Source organism: Malus sylvestris, chromosome 2, assembly GCF_916048215.2.
Source record: "Malus sylvestris chromosome 2, drMalSylv7.2, whole genome shotgun sequence".
NCBI classification, from domain to species: domain Eukaryota; kingdom Viridiplantae; phylum Streptophyta; class Magnoliopsida; order Rosales; family Rosaceae; genus Malus; species Malus sylvestris.
In genome coordinates this window covers 28,947,026-28,964,516 of record NC_062261.1, presented here as the reverse complement: position 1 = coordinate 28,964,516, position 17,491 = coordinate 28,947,026, and the positions used below count along the sequence as shown (strand labels likewise).

At 37.0% G+C, this 17,491-nt stretch overlaps 1 protein-coding gene and 1 pseudogene across 1 annotated transcript; one reads left to right on the top strand and one right to left on the bottom strand.

Moving 5' to 3' along the window:
- The first annotated feature begins 11 nt into the window (after positions 1–11).
- LOC126602830 (pentatricopeptide repeat-containing protein At4g14820-like) lies at positions 12–1,639 on the top strand (annotated as a pseudogene).
- Positions 1,640–3,426: 1,787 nt separating this feature from the next.
- LOC126598531 (transcription factor bHLH91-like) lies at positions 3,427–5,758 on the bottom strand. The gene is made up of 3 exons (XM_050264901.1): positions 4,627–5,758; positions 3,967–4,398; positions 3,427–3,775 (listed from the first exon to the last, which is right to left on the bottom strand). Exons 1-3 carry the CDS (start codon positions 5,623–5,625, stop codon positions 3,671–3,673), a joined length of 1,536 nt encoding a protein of 511 aa, XP_050120858.1. The 5' UTR covers positions 5,626–5,758; the 3' UTR covers positions 3,427–3,670.
- Positions 5,759–17,491: the final 11,733 nt, after the last annotated feature.

Here is a 17,491-nt window from a genome sequence, read left to right as displayed (position 1 = left end):
TTAGTGGAACGATGTATATAGTACTTAGTACTATCACCAATTGACGGGTATATTTGCTCTTTGGACGCCAATATACCAAATCCGTAAAATTATATACCCCTCCGTATTCAATGCATGCGCTCAGTCGCGTGCACTGAGAGAGGGGTAGCAGATTCACACCTGCGCTATCAAGACCGGGCTAGTTTTGTGCAATGCGTACGTGATAACACTCTTATGAGGGGTTATGCTGTTTGTGGGGATATGAAATGTGTCCGCATGGTGTTTGATGAAAGTCCTCAGAGGGACTTGGTTTCGTGGACTACGCTTGCTCAAGGTTATGTTAAAATGGGGTTTCCAAGAGAAGACGTTGAAGTGTTTTTCGATATGTGTGATGCTGAAACAAGGGCAGATGAGACGATGTCAGTCATCGTTCTCTCTGCTTGCTCTAAACTGGGAGACTTGAGCTTAAGTAGGAAGATCAGTGGATGCATTTATGAAAATGGGGTATGCCGAGATGTTTTTATAGGCAATGCGTTGGTCGATAGGTACTTGAAGTGTGGGGATGCCGACTTTGCAAGTAAAGTTTTCAATGCGATGCCTGTGAGAAATGTGGTTTTGTGGAATTCGATGATATCGGGTTTGGCACATCAAGGGAAATTTAAGGAGGCGTTGGACGTGTTCCGAGAGATGCAAAAAAGGTGTCTTGAACCAGATGAGGTGACATATATTGGAGTCCTTGCAGCATGTAGTCATGGAGGACTTGTCGCAGAGGAGCAGAGGTATTTTAGGGAGATGTCAAGTGTGTACAAGCTCAGACCTCAGACGGAGCATTATGGCTGCACAGTTGACCTATTAGGCCGTGCCGGGTTAATGAACGAGGCAGAGGAGTTTGTTGAAAACATGCCAACTGAGCCTGATGCCTTTGTTTGGGGCGCCCTTTTGGGGCCTGTAGGATCCATGGAAAAGTAGAGCTTGCTGAAAGTGTGATGAAGGAACTACTGAAGGTAAAGCCCGAGAGAGATGGCGCATATGTGCTCATGTCAAATATTCATTCCTCCGCAAATAGATGGAGGGATGCAGTGAAGTTGAGATGGGCGATGAAGGGAAAGAACGTGAAGAAAACTCCCGGGTGTAGTTCAATCGAGCTTGATGGTATTGTTCATGAATTCAAAGAGGGTGACAAATCACATAAAAGAAGCAAAGGCATCTACAAATTGCGGGAAGAGATTATGAGCCACGTAAAGAACCACGAGCTTTTGGCACACTGAACCGCATTCTTTTGATGATCGGGCCATAACTGAGAAGAACAAGTGTTCGCAGTTTGGCACATTGCGGATGGCATGATCAATTTGGTCCCGTGGTTCAAAATCATGGGCTTTTCAGGAGCTATTGCATCTTCTGCGAGGTAATTCATGTAAACCTACTGGGTAATTCATGTAAAGATTCATCTTGTAAACTATCAACTATACTTCATAATCCTCACAAAATTGTTTCAGTACTGGTATCACTTGATTTCACAGTGTGTGCTGCATTTTTCGTAAATCAGTCCATTGTGCTGTTCTAGGATCTATGTTTTGTTCAGGCACAAGCTGCATTTTTGTTTTCTACGCACGTAATCACATAACAAATTTGTGTTCCGATTTTATCCTATTCTAACACTTTTCTCGGCATTATTAGTGTGATAATATCGTTTGTGAAAAAAAAGAAAGCACTCTTCTCAACATCCAAGTTTTCCAAATTTTGCAATAGGGGGTTAAAGCATCAAACACATAACAATACCATCCATCTAGTGCTTAAGATATTGCTTCCAAGTCCTTGTGGTATCCATAGCTAAGGAACACTGGAACTCAGTTGAAAGCTATATCTGGAATATCAAAGTTTAATGAATTTATGGTAACGGGAATTGATTTCAATATAGAAGGAAATGACAAACGCCCACCATTTTCAGCTTCGTATATGCCTCGATTTAGTCTGTTGATTTCGTTTGAATTTTTTATTTTTTTTGTCAAAAATTCTGTTTGATTTATTCAATACGATGACAAAAAATACAGAGATGTGTGTGAAAAGCTAAAACGAGAGAATGAAAATCACCTCCAATCTTATATATCTCAATGAAAAATTGCCGCTTCCCTGTAACAAAATCTGGCAAAGTAATGCACAAAACAATCATAGACACAAACATAGTTGAATAAGGACCCGTTTGAGAGTGGGTAAAGCACACGAGAGGTGCTTATCCCCATAAGTGATTCCGGCCCTCCCAAATTCGCTCCTAACGAACGTTCCCCAGCCCAAGTTTTCCACAGGCAAGAAAGGGCCCAATTTCATTGAGTTTATAGAGTTGGATGACGTGCATGCATATCCGAGTTGCCAAACAGAAGACAGTGGAAGAAGGCAGTGGAAGAAGGCCGAGGGCAATTATAGATAGAACCACACAATTAGTTTGCCTCCTACAAAGAGTACAGTTTGGTGCCTGTAGAATTGGTTTAATTCGGCCATTATTATTATTAATTTAATTTATCCGACAGTTTTGCCAATTACCATAAGCTTTGGAAGCTATAATAATACACCTGCCTACTTCATTCCCTTCCGTTATCAATTAACAAACATCCACGTACTAAAATAATCTAGTGAATCATGCCATAAGCGTCTGTTATACCGTGATTGGGTTCTTGGAGGGGTGTCTACCATCTACGGTGGTGTACAAACACGAAACACCGAAATCTTAAAATTCATTAGGTAACTATTTCGTTTTTAGTTTTTTAGGTAATACTAAATAAGAACGCTGCCGAGAAGCTTTTCCTGCAAACAGTAGTAGTGCTCCCCACCTCTAGGCAAGTAATCCCACAGCCGAGGATTCTAGGTTATTTTTATTTGATGTTGAAAACCTTAACCTAGCTTCTAGATAGATACTTAAATTGATATGAGCAATGACCTATGTGACATCAACAATTTAGTACCCTCACAGTAGGAAATTTTGACATGAGTAATGTTAGGGAGACCAAATTTTTTAAACCAAATTTGCAAACTAAATAATGTGGTTGTAGGTAATTGGATTATTAATTAAGTGTCGATTAACGTGCTTGTTTCTTATTGGTGACATATCATTTGGTTTACAATTTAGTTTAAAAAAATTTAGTCTTCTTAACATTACCCTTTTGACAATGTATTTATGCTGTTGTGTAGACGTTTAAGGAATCGCCAGCACAACTAGTCATTGTGTAGTCAGGTAATGCGTTGGATTGCATCCTTCAATATTTGCACACATAAAACTTCGAAACATAAAACAATTCAAGCCACATATGATGAGACATATAAGTATAGGGAGTGTTCTTAAAATAAGTACACAATCTCATCACTTGAAATGTCATGTAATTTAAAAAGTATATACTTTTTGTGTTTATCTTTATTCTCATTTAATATGCTGACATGACCAAAGAGGGAGAGAGATTAAAAATTGACATTATTATTACATCTATAGATAGTTTTTCAGTAACACTTAGTTACCTTTTAACATGAGTAAAGTGACTAACCATGAAAATTTACTCTTAAATCCAAGAATTTTGTCACACCAAGTTTACCGTTCAGCAAATAGTAAAAGTAAAACCAGCACAATAAAAAGTTACTCTTTTAAAAGAGTTGATTGGTATTAATCCAAACCAAGCATGCAGGTTCATTTCATGCCTCCTTCCTACTAACTGTTGGTAGGTGGAAGAACTGCCGCTGCATATTGTCTGTCCAGAACCTCAATGAGCTTCCCAGCTATTGCACTTGCATACAAACAAGACCCTTCATACATCTGCATAATTCAGACTGAAACCCTAATTAATTAAAAACCAAATTAAACCAAGTGAAACTAATCGTGAAATTGTGTTGTTTCTTTCAATGTGTGTAACTTATTAGATTACGTTTGACATGTTTGTACTACGTACGTTCTTGATCCTTGTTAATGAAGTTTCAATTGATCTCATAAAAGAAAGAAAAACAAACCTTGGTATTGAAGAAGAAGCTGTAGGAATTGCCAATTTGGCCACCGGCAACATGATGAAGATCAAGCTGCAGCTCATCCAGAAGCCTGGACACAAACAGCAACAGGTTGATCTTCTTCCTCTGCACCAGTTTAATGGTAACTTCATCGTCGATAATGCGGATATCAACCTCGGTGTCTTTGGATTTCCTTTGCAGCCACGAGCTCCGCAGAGAGCCATTGTTGTAGGACTGGTCATGAGGCTCACCAAGAGGCTGAATGTTGCAGCTCTCGTCATCTCCAGCGGCGGCAGCGCCATCATGTTCAGTCTTGTACCTCTTGATCCTTTCTCTCCCACACCTGTTCTTCTCGACCAGCAATTTAAGCTCTTCCACTGTCCTCAGAAGCTCGTTTATGTATTCAATTGCATCTCCCACAATTGATGCTCTATCATTCTTTCCTCCAATTAATTGACCCCAGAAAAAGAAGTTGAGCAAAAGTATGATCATTACGGAAAACAAAAAAAAAAACAAAGAAAATATTGGGATCCAATTAAAACTGCAAAACAACTGATATGCATTTTCTAGTATGGTTTGGAGTATCCTATGCACTGGGATTTTTTATTGTTACATCGTTGATCAATGATACAGTGGATGTGAAATTTGTGAATTTTATGTGTATACCTTTGTTGGGTTTGGAACCAAATCCTTCAAGATATCGAACTTGCCATTCAATTGCTGTCTCCTTTGGCGCTCGGTAGCGAAGTGTTTGGTCCTTTTGAGATCTCTTCCTATCCCATTAGAAGCCATATCTCTTGAGAACTCCAAAACTCCGCTATCAAACTGCCTCCCAAGACTCCTATCTGGGTCATACAGAACTCCTCCTCCGCTTCCCTCTCTGTCATCGCCGCCGCTACTGAACAACGACCCGTTTCCTGAGCCAGGCAAGGTGTACCCATGCGGCAGGGACTGAAGCAACTCCCTGAATAATGGCGGCTGTGGAGGGAGGTTCAAGTGGAGAAGCGGGTCATAGAGGACTGAAGAAGCCGTCCCCTGTGGGGTGTCAACCGCGGTGGGGAGGTCTCCAAGGAGCCCGAAAGAGCTCGGAAAATTCGAGGTTTTTGGGAGGGGATTTGTGAAGGTGATGGATGAACTTTGGAGAAGAGAGGAGGGGGAGCATCTGGGTAAGCTGAAAAGGTTGAGAAGGTCAGGTGGTTGTGGGTATAGAGTACAAGTAGCAGAAGTAGTACCATCTGGGAATTGTTGCTGCATCTGATCATGAACGCCATGAATATTGGTGGTGTCCCAATTTGTTGGGTGCTCAAAAGACACCAAATGGGAATTGTTGATGTTGTTGTTATGGTCAGTATTGGTGGTGTATGAGTCATCGACATTGAACCCAAGTTCGTTTTGGAGATCGATTTCCATGGAGGAATGATGATATTGGTGATGGTGAGGATGATAAGAAAGCTCTTCCATGGAGAGTCTGGTGTTTGCTTCGACACCAAAGCCGGTGGTGGTGGTGTTGTGGTGGTGGGTGGTGTCTGAAGAAGGCATGAGAACTTGTGGTGGTTGTTGTGGCAGTGGTTGTGGGGGAAGAGGGTTGAGGTCGAGCACGCTCTCTGCTGCAGATTCAGGGATGGAGTTTGGGTCAAAGTTGCATGCTACTGTGTCTTGATACATTTTTAGTTTTGGTTGCCTTTTATGAGTCCTTTATTTGTTCACAAAATCTAGAACTGGGGAAGATAGAGAGAAGGAATTTAAGAGAGAGAGAGAGAGGAGAAATTTTTAGTTGTGGTAGGAGAAAGAAGGGACTGACTAAAACCGCAAACCTCTCTCCTCCTCTCTGGAGTGAGAGAGGGAGAATTGGTTCTTTGTTATTATGTGCTCTCTTTCTGTGACTCTCTTCCTTTTTCTTTGAGATTTTTCAGTTGTGTTAAAAATCTTTTGGTCATTGTGTTTATAATTAAAATTTTATTTTGATCATTGTGTTTTCAATTCATTAATTTAGGTTTGGTTTGAGATCATGGTGCTTTCAATAAAAAATAGCTTATTAAAAAATCTGAAACATTAAATGTGTTTGATAAAACAAAAAAAAAAAGTTTTTTAAAGAAAACTGCTGTCAATAAAGTAGACCATGCCTCTAGAAAAAGTGTCTTTTTTTTTTTCAAAATATAGCAATCAATACTCATTTAATGAAATTTTTAAATAATAAGTATACCCCCACATGTTTTACAAAATTACACTCTTTGACCCTACATTATTGTCGTTGATAATTATTATAAAGTAGTGTTATATTCATCCCAATGTCTTATTTCCTCACCCACCTTATATTTACACCTATCATAAAAAATTAAAAAAATACATAAACTCTTTTTCCACCCACTATTATTTCCAAAATAACCCTACATATTTCTTCTTCAAATTTTCCTTGCTTTGAAAAAATTATTATAATTAAAAAAAAAAACATCATTACCCAAGAACTCCAAATATCACCGCCAACAGCAACCCCTTCCCCAAAGTAATCCTACAACTATAACTACCCCGACACCCCCAAATCCTTAGCCAAGGCACCACCACACCCCAACACCCTGCGCCCCTCCTTGTGTGAAGCTTCATCACATCTTCCACAACGTGCACTTTATTGTGAGTCTCAAGGCTTTGCTATGTCATGTTCGAATTCACCCTCCTCCTGATAAATTTTCGAACTTCCTTCCCCAGGAAAGCTTGTGGAGGTGGGGTTTATGATATTTATTTCCTTTTTCATATTGATGATATTTTAGTTTTTATTTTTTAAGATATCTAATAATTATGTGGCAAAACATGATTGGTTGATCTTAAGTCTTTGAAGGTCATTTTATATTAGGATAAATTTGTCAATAAAATTATCATTTCAAAGTAGGTGGGGAAATAAGACACCGGGGTGGTCTTAACAACACTCTTATTATATCATATTAAATATAATATCATTTTTAGTCATTTAACATATTCAAAGCAATTTATAGAAAAGTTTACCAAACACTCAGACACTACTTTTTATTAAAAGTACTTTTACAAAAAAAAAAAAGTTTGTCAAACACTCAACAACTTTATTTTATAGCTATTTATTCTCACAGTACAGTAGAAGCAGTTTTTAAAAAAAAAACACAACAATACTAAATTAGCCCTTAATCACTGTATTTCTCTAAGTTTGCAATTTGAGTCACGTTAAATTATGTTTAAAATATTCATTAATCAAATTTAGAATATATTTTAAAAGAGTAAACTGATATTTTTCCTCTTGAATTCTGCCTTGAACTTTCAATTTCTCTCCTAAACTTTTCAATTGAAAAATTAAGGACTTAAACTAATTGTTTTGGCCAATTTCCATTGTTGTAGTTTTTCCATTCATTTCATCCAAATTCCTATTAAACTGGTGTGCATGATAAGAGTTAACGTTAATTGAATGGAATGTATGAAAACTATACGATATGGAGAAATTGGCCAAAATAATTTGTTTAAGTCCTTAATTTTCCAATTAAAAAGTTTAAGAGAAATCGAAAGCTAAGTGAAAATTCAAGAGAGATATCAACCGTTTACTCATTTAAAAAAAAACATAAGATAGAAAATAAAAATAGAAAAGAAAACAAAGTGAGATCAGAGGATAGAATCTGGGTAAGTGGGCTATTAACTTAGGACTAGGGATGGGCAAATACCCATTAGTTATGAAAACCGTGGTTATCCACCCATTTAAATTTGATGGTTACGGTTATGGGTAACCGTTTAGATAAATAAACGGTTACGGGTATAATTGTTTACCCGTGAAATTTAAATGGACGGTTATGGGTATTACCCACGGTTATAAACGGGTACCCATTTAACCATTTATTTAAATATATGTAAAACTGAAAAAAAAAAAAAAAAGCTTTTAGCTAAGTTTAGTATCCCGAGACATATTTAGTTATAAAGGGCCATAATATATATATATCTCACTTGAGAGAAAAATATAGTTGATAGAACGGTCCAATGTTTAATATATGTGATTGAATGTGCTAAAACATTAGAGGGTTCGACAGTTTTGTTTTGGAGTCTTTTGGAGCTTTGGCCAACTCAAGATAATGATTACCTTGAGCTTTTAGAAACATGTTATTGTCGGCCGATAAGTACATATACATATATATATATGTATATATATTTAATTGGCCTTGAGTTTTCAATAAATATTTGACCCAAAAATTAGAAATCAATTAAATGGCTTGGATCGATGAAAATATTTATCAAATTAACTTATTAGCAGACTGATGCGTACTTACATATATATATATATATATATATATATATGTATGTATGTAAACACGAATATTAATTAATATATATATATATATATATATATATATATATATATATATGTGTGTGTGTGTGTGTGTGTGTGTGTGTGTGTATGTAAACATGAATATTAATTAACCTGCAACCATGCATGATTCTTGTAATAGATTGACTGTCAAATAATTGGGAGACATCGCATATATTCATAAATCATATTGCCGTTAATACAAAAATTCATGTTAAATGTATTTATAACAGTATTTAATTGTTAGAAAAAGAAAATTATGACAAATTTCTTAAGTTGTTAAAAAATAGGTAGACGGGTGAAAAAAAGGGGTAAACGGGGTTAAAAATGAGTAAACGGGTATGCGGTTATGGTTAAATGGATATGCGGTTATGGGTAAATGGGTATGGTTAACCGTTTATAAACGGTTATGGGTATGGGTATACCCGTTTATATAAATACCCAAAGGGTAAACGGTTATGCGGGTAAAAGCTTAAACGGTTATAAGTAAATAATCGCGGTTACCCGTCCGCCATAACCATTGCCCATCCCTACTTAGGACCACCGCCATACCGATCAACCCCCTTCTCTCTCCTTCTCTCTCCCCTGATAAAACTTGGAGCAGAGAATCTGACATTGGGGTTTTGTAATGTTATGGGAGCAAGTCTTGGTTGAATGATAAATGGTTGGAGGGGATTGGTAAGGGGATTTCAGAGATTTAGAGGTTGGTGGAGGGAGAACTCTGTTGGAGGTGGGGTGAGATTTGTGGAGGGGGAGACAAGGAGGATATACAGAACGAGAGACAATAATCTGGGGTTGGCATTCTGTTGGGGCCGAGGGGTGGCGGCAGTGAGTTTTTCCTTTAAATTATTGTGATTTTAAAACTTTGTTTGGAATAGTTTGATATTTTACATATATTTTGTATTTCTTATATCTAATATCTAGTCATGATTTTGATGTGTTTTGGGCGAACTTTATGAGAAATAAAACTATGTGAATGTAACGAGTTTGTGAAAATATATTTTCCACATTCAAATTGGGCGTAATTTTTCTGTGATTTCAATTGTTGTTTGATGACACACCTCGACCCGGAATGTCCATTAAGATTCCGAATTGAGCTGTGCTGGCCGACACTTGGAAGATGCCAAAGTCATAAAATGTAGTGATGTGGAAAATGTGAATAAATTTAAACCTAAAAGTGTCTAAATACAAGAGTGTGCTGGTGAGCGGGAATGAACCCATTTCACAAATGATGTCAGTGCATAAGCAAAGTACGGTAAAGTAGGATGAGAATTATATCATTGAAGGTAATCTCCAATACCAAGATTTGTCAAGAATCTTCGTCGATACAAAAGCTCAGCTACTAAAACTTGGAGGGGCAAAAAACAAGGTTGGGTGGGCCTAAGAAATTAACTTTTATAAAAACCTTTTTGAAACATTATAACTTCTCGCCGTAAAATAAGTATAATTTCCCAAAATATACATACTACGTATAGTATAAAAATGCTTATCAAAACCAGCAATATTTCAAGGATGCCATACGTCACAACTTTTGTAAATGAGTACATGACGTCCGTAATCACATATTTTCACATAAATAAAAATATCACATTGAATGCTCATCGACAGATGCTAATACACGAGTTCATGCAGAGATATTATGACATGAACATGATTGGGTGAAATAATTATATACGCTCTAGTACTACAATCACGTGAAGACTGGAGCTATGAGCAGCACATATGAGTCGGAGTTGCTTATTGCAACCTGTACGACATGACTCACACCTACAATGGATCCAAAGTGAGTGTATGGTGCGATGTGTACATACACGTGAAAGACTGGCCCTGGCCCTAACGAGTACTAACACTGGTGCAGTAAGCGATGAGCAAATAACATAAATATAATCATGCCACAATCATTCAACAATTCTAGTCAATAACATATTACTCATGACCAAAAATAAGATTAAGGCACCCCCATATAGTAAGCTTACTTGTGCATCCCGTAGGATTATTTCATCATTTCCCAACAATAAGTCATTTCTTACGAACGTTAATTTAATTAAGGCAATCACGTAGGAAATTAATTAATGAATGTATATATGGAAACTAACCAATATATATATATATATATATATATATATATATATATATATCAAAAGAAAGACCCACTCACAGATCATGTTGTCGAGTCAAACCCACCTCATAGTATCGAGAGTTCTTGCAAAGCGTTTCGCCTAGAAACAAAACCATTTAGGTAAATATAACGTACTAATGTAATTACGCGTTTTTGTACAAAGTATGGCTAATAAAGGAACTATCTTAAAGCGGTTGAATTTCAAAAAACAGATGGTGAATTTGAAATCAGGACGTTGAAATATGCTAAGAAGGGTCTCGGGTAATTTTCGTAAAAACTCAACGAAAAGTCAATAGTCAACCCTAAAAGTCAACCGAGACACCCCGGTGGTCAACTATGTTAAAACTTTGGAATTTCACTAAATGGATGTCAAAAATGGATTCGGGGCGTCGAAATTAGCCTAGGAGGTTTCCGAGAAATTTTGAAAAAGATAACACAATATTCTGGCCCAATTGGAACCGGGCTGGGCTGGCACATCGGCCCAAAAGTTTGGGGCTGGTTGGGCTTAGGATTTGGGCCTAAGACCCTTGTTTTTATTTTTTTTCCTTCTTCTTCTTCTTCTTCTTCTTCTTCTTCTCCGGTGGGTTGCCATTGAAACCGCTAGATTCTAGGAAAATGGTGACCGAACTCCGACCAACCCAAATACTTAACTAAAAATAGTCTTCCCATATATCAAATTGAAGCAAGGAGAGCAAGGAATTGAAATATACCATTGTATTCCTTGACCGTGGCTGGGCCTGGCCAGAAAACAGCTTGAAGTCGCCGAATTCCTCGCTAGAAAACATGGAAACTTCCCCGAGTTATATCTACCATAAAAGTAGCCCAAGAATCACCTACCATGTCTAAAATTGAAACTAAATGACGAGAAAGATTTATCGAAGGTATTTTCGAGACCCACCTTCGTCGAAGGATATGGTGGATAATGGTCATGGACTTATGGCTGCCATTTGCAGAGAAATGTTTTAGGCTTGGTATTGTGAGTAAAACAAGGTGATTATCACAGTGGTTTGCCACGAAGCTGGGTGGAATAACAATGGTTATGTGGTCGCACAACTCGTTAGAGTTGGGAGGGATGGTGGTTTGGTGTTGGGTGTGTGAGGGGGGAATGAGAAGGACAATTTTGAGAATGAGAGAGATAAGTGAAGAGAGAGTGAGTTTCAGTGATGTGATCCAGAGAGTGAGGAGGACAGGGAGAACGGACATGTGGAGCGAAATGGGTGGAGAGCTTGTGTGGGTGTGGGTCCCATGGACCAAAAAAATTATACAATATTCAAAATATCTACTCGGAAAGTATTAAATTAATAAAATACCCAAAATTCAAATTTCATAAAAACACTCTTAAGTTTCGTGGTTCCGTAAAATCTTAGTCGTAGCTCCAAATTCGATCCCGCTTGCGTCTATGCATTTGTATCGTCGGGTACTTCTAGAATACACTAAAATAGTAGCTTATACACGTCACGAAAGACGGTCAATGAAAGTAAAAATCCTCGCCTCTAAGGGCATTTTTGTCAATACACTCATTTAAAATTTATAAAATCGTAAAATTAGGAACGGGTTGTCACAATCTACCCATCTTAAAAAAAATTCGTCCCTGAAATTTGAAATCACTTGCTATACATGATATACTCCAAAAGATAGGAAGAAAGTGTGTGTATATATTTATTTATTTATTTATTTATTTATAAGAATGTCATTCTGCCGCGATCGAAGTGCAATGATTCCTCTTTCATGCCCCCAAACTCATACTTTCCTTCTCATTCAGCACAATAATATAATATACTACTTTTATAAAAACATAACGTCGAAAATATTTATATATGTAAAATAACATCCCGTCAAAATACATATATATAATAATGTAAAGTTAAAGTAATTGTACTGAAATGAAAACTTGACATAGAATATTTTTAACCTACATACTCGTTACGTTACGTACTCCGAAGGTTAGTGTGTAATATCTTTGGGTTAAGCCCCAAACAATAAATAACTAATAAAATAAGTAAATACAAATGTTAATGTGAAATGACCTCCTTGTCTACCTACTTAACGAACACAACAAATAAGTTATCGATAAGTAAGTAACAAATTCCTGAGGGCGCAATGTTACCATCTTGCCCCTCTTAAGAAAATACATATAAATTGTCTGATTAGCGCATCGATCACGCTCATGTACTACCCTCTCGGGTGACAATGCAAATAGCACACAATTTCCTAAATTGTAATCTCGATTATTCAAATACCTGTTCGGAATACTTTTCTGTCAATCATGTGCTATGCATAACATCTCTATACAACGGCTTAAACAGTATTATAGCCATACCTAAAAAATAACTATCGTTATACACAATTTAAACAAAGATAGATATCTATCATAGTCATGTTAAAACCAATATGTTCTCCAAAGTTCGGATAGTTCATTCAGATTGGCTTTCAGTCTTAGGGTAAAATAGGGTATTGAACAACAACTTTGTACCCACGGTTTTCAAGAAGATTTCCCAAGACTTGGAAGCGATACATGCATCACAGTGAGATAGAGTAGTGTCAAGCACACCATGTAGTGGAACAATGTAGTTCATAACGCCTTATCGAGTAGATTCATAAGGAAATTCTCTTGAATTTTGCGAACAATATGTCAAAAGGCTGAAAGAACACTCAAGAATTTGAAGGTCAAAACAAGTCCATCAAATCTAGAATACAAGGCGATTAGAATTAATGCATGACATCCCGCTACAACGGTAGCTTCTGGAATATTCAATCACAAATGGTAAAGATTAGTTCGGCAGAGTATTTGTTGGGTGATGGAAGAATTAATGGTCGCAACTAAAATTTTGACGTCTGAGCGATTCTTTTAGTCGATTTGTTTGCCCCAGAAACAATATGAAGTGCAATATGGTAGATGCGTGCCCAAGGTTGATTGGAATACCTTCCGGCACAAGAAGTGAATATGGAATCACAATCAGAGAAGATGCTGATCGAAACGTCAGAAAATTTGATAATTTCAAGAATGAGGAATTTTACCAAGTGGTATAAACGTAGTCCCTCTAGACCAACGAAAGGTGAGTTGACTTGTCAAGTCGGTTAGTAATCACTGAAACATTACCATAATCTCTACATGTGCAAGATAACTCGTACCGGGAGCTTATGGTGATATTTCCCCATCTCTATTTGGATACAGGAAATGATTATAACCATTCGAACGATTTCTTGATAGTTTGTAGGTAATGCCATATCAACACTCGTGAATTCTAACTGAAATGAGATAAGATAAGCTGAAGGTGTGCAATGGTATATATGTCTTTTGCTGCTGTAATAGTGATTACATTTGCACAACTGGGGTGATACACGATGTGCAATCCTAGACATTGATTTGGTTTTTCCATTGTCGGTATCAGCAATTAAACTCATTTCAAATGAAGATGTATTTAAGAAGTCTAAGGTTGGTAAAGATTCTGGACACGTTTCTCCATAAAGAAGTGCCATTCGATTTTCAAGTAGGGATGATAATTGCTGAGTTTAAGTCTTGAGTAAGATGGTTCATTTCGTATGGTTCCAAACACTGGGTGAACAAATGCGATATACTGTCATGCTGCATTTACACAACCAATACATCCAGAGAAACATTACCATGGATTTCGAAATTATCGATGTTATCGAAAAGTGTAAGAATAATACTCGAGAAAGGACAACACTGAAGTTGTCAGAAATTTTATTCATATCCAACATCCCAAACTAAACTAACTTCCCTCGGTCGGTAAGTGAGGAAAAACACTATAACTAACAAGACCAAAGATATCTCGAATTCACAACACTTTGTGAAAATTTCATCTTTCTTTCGCTACAACCTTTTGGGAAAAAGAAAGGAATAATGTCTACTGAGATCACGTCTCCCAAAAAGAGTACCAATTTAAACAAAACTAACATTTGATCCCTTTCCAATTTGCCACATAGCAGCACTAGCTGGGAGTTTGTTACTGAGATTCGCATCAGTAGGGTCCAACCACAATCTCTATATTTATGAAATTCTTGATTATGCTCACGTGATTTTGCACTTTCACCTAGATCTGGCATTCGTGTCGTGTCTTCCGTGTTCGTGTTGTTTTCGTGATCTACCCGATATCTTAATGGGTTATGTCGTGTAACACCCATTAAAGTAAATGGATAATATGACCCGATCCGAAATCAACCCGTTAATATTATCAGGTAATACAACCCGACCTATTACCCATTAAAAATATATTTTAAATCAATAAATAATGAAAATGAAAAACATAATTTGACCCAAAAATAATGGAAAGCATAATACTAGATTAGTATATTGTACCATATTGTCACATAAATATTACTTTAAAACATTAAAAAAATAAAAAACATTTATCTTTCAAGTATTACATACTCAAAATAAGAGTCTAATGTAAAGACATTAGTGCATTACTACAAAATACCAAATATTCAAGGATATGCAAAACAAGAGAATTGTACATTAATGATTATGAATTTTATTTATTTTGAACTCCCTTAAAAATACTATTCATGAGGGTTTTGTATGGTTTTAAAAATTCAAACGACGATGTACCTATCCGCAAAGCAGAAAGGATGCGATCACGAGTGCTCGCATATTTCTTCACATTTTTCGCACTTGTAAATAATTAGTATATATTTTTTTAATTTGTTTGGTATTTTTAAATTACTTTATTGTTCAGTGCAATTGCACCCTCATACAACATCTTTAAAACATTTCAATCTCATACATTTATTGTTATTTTCATTTCATACATCCGTTAGAAAATATGTTAAGTTAACCATTAAGTGATGATGTGGCAAATATGAGGTCCTCATTTATGCTGACGTGGTTGCCAAACGTGTGTCACATGGCCAAACAATTAATAAAAAAAATTAAAATTTAAAAATTAAAAAAATTAATTTAAAAAAAATAAAAAATCTTCATCTTCCCCACCCTTTCTCCCACCACCACCCATTTGCCCACCCGAGCCTCCCCTTCTCCCATCACCACCCCCATCCCCATCATTTCCGCACCTCATTCTCTAACCAAAAATCCCAAATTCCTAATTTCCGCATCTAATTTGATTCGAATTCCCCATTTGCGATTAAACCCTAGATCCCAAATCTAAGTAATTCAATTGGATGATGGGTCTCAGAGAAACCTCCAAGCCCTAGTCGTCTTTAGAGATGCTCGGAGCTCAAGTTGAGCACCTCTTTGATCTCCAAAACATCATCGTCCATGGGCACAGTGTTAGGGTTGATGGCTGGGTTAGGCTTGAAGGGGTCGGGTTTGAAGATTAGGTGCCAGAAGCCCAAGTCGAGGTCCTCCTCAGATTGCATGGAAGTGGAGTTGCTAAATTCATCCCAGTCAAGTGAGTTATTTGGAGCTTAATCAGTGGCTGCGGGGAGTCTTCTGGTGAGGTGGGGGCGTTTAAGTGGTCGTCTTATGTGAGAACAACGACAAAAGGACGGGCAGAGAGTGAGCAAAAACTGTTGGCTGACATAAGAGGCTGGGGTGAAGGGGACCACTTGGAAGAAGAAATCGAGGCAAGGGTTTGAGGTGGTGTTGAAGTTAGGGAAAAAATTGGGGGTCTCTAGGTTGCTTGGGGCTTTGCGGATGAGGAAATTGATGGTAGTGGTGCTGTTGTAGGGAGAAGCTTGGTTTGGAAGTGATGGGGGAAAGGGGTGGTGATGGGGAATGGTGGTGGTGCTAGAGGGAGAAGCTTGGTGCAGAAGTGATGGGGAATAGGGTGGTGATGTGGGATGGTGGTGCTGCTGGAGGGAGAAGCTTGGGGTGAAAGTGATGAGGGAAGGGGGTGGTGATAGGGGACCGGGTTGGTGATGGGAGAAGGGGTGGCTTGGGTGGGCAAGGGGGTGGTGGTAGGAGAAGGGGTGGGGAAGATGAAGAATTTGTATTTTATTTTTATTTTTAATATGTTAATATTTAAATTAGATTTTAATTTTTTATTAATTTTTTATGCCACGTGGCACATGTTTGGCAGTCACGTCAGCATAAATGAGGACTTCATATTTGTCATGTCATCACTTAATGGTTAACTTAACAGATTTTCTAATGGATGTATGAAATTGAAATGAAAATAATAATAAATGTATGAGATTAAAATGTTTTAAAGATGTTGTATGAGGTTGCAATTGCACTGAAATATGAGGGGGTAAAATGTAATTTATCCTATAATTTTTTAATCTAACTCTTTACCCATAGTATACCATAAAAATAAATAAATAAATAAAACTTAAAATTTTCAAATTTATATAAAGAATAATAATACAATAATATATATTTAATATACCATATATACATATGTAGAGCAAAAAATAATCCCAAAAATCGTGGAGGTGACACATAGATTTTTGGACAAGAAAGACGTGATTACCCTCGAGGCACACTGGAATTTCCACACGCATGCAATGGACAATAACCGCTCAATCAACGAAGAGTCAAAGGTGATCAATATGGTATTTATTCAAATCTCTCCCATCACTCCCCATCAATCCCTTATTGATTTTAATTTAAAAGGTAATTCCCAAAACTTCCTATTTAATTTAGGAATAATTGCCATGTTAATTGCAAGATATTATTTCACACAATATCTTGCAATTATTTACCAAATTACACCATATATGGCCGGCCATTCTCCACCAATAGGGTTGACCACCCTCCTATAAATACCTATTTTATCCCACAAAAATGCTAAGCCATTTGCTACCCAGAAACTCCTAAATACATTCTTTTCAGAATTCTAACTTTGACATCGGAGATTCTTCGGCCAAAGTCTCTCTTATTCATCATGGGCGCATGAGGCTTTTGGCTTTGATCGAAGTTGTTATTATTTTGCATATGCATTTTCATCAAATGAAGAGATGGAGGAAATTTGCATCCACAAATTTGTGCTTTCATTGAGAGTTTGATTCACACACTCAAAGTTTCTCATTTCTCGTTCATTTGTAGATTTTTCGTACGTTCTTATTCCTAGAATTATTAAATTCTTTGAGTAAACGTAAAAGAAAAATACAATGACAGAAAATTTGGAAACCATGACGAACAAACCTTCCTACGTTCTAAGATCCAGATCAAGTGA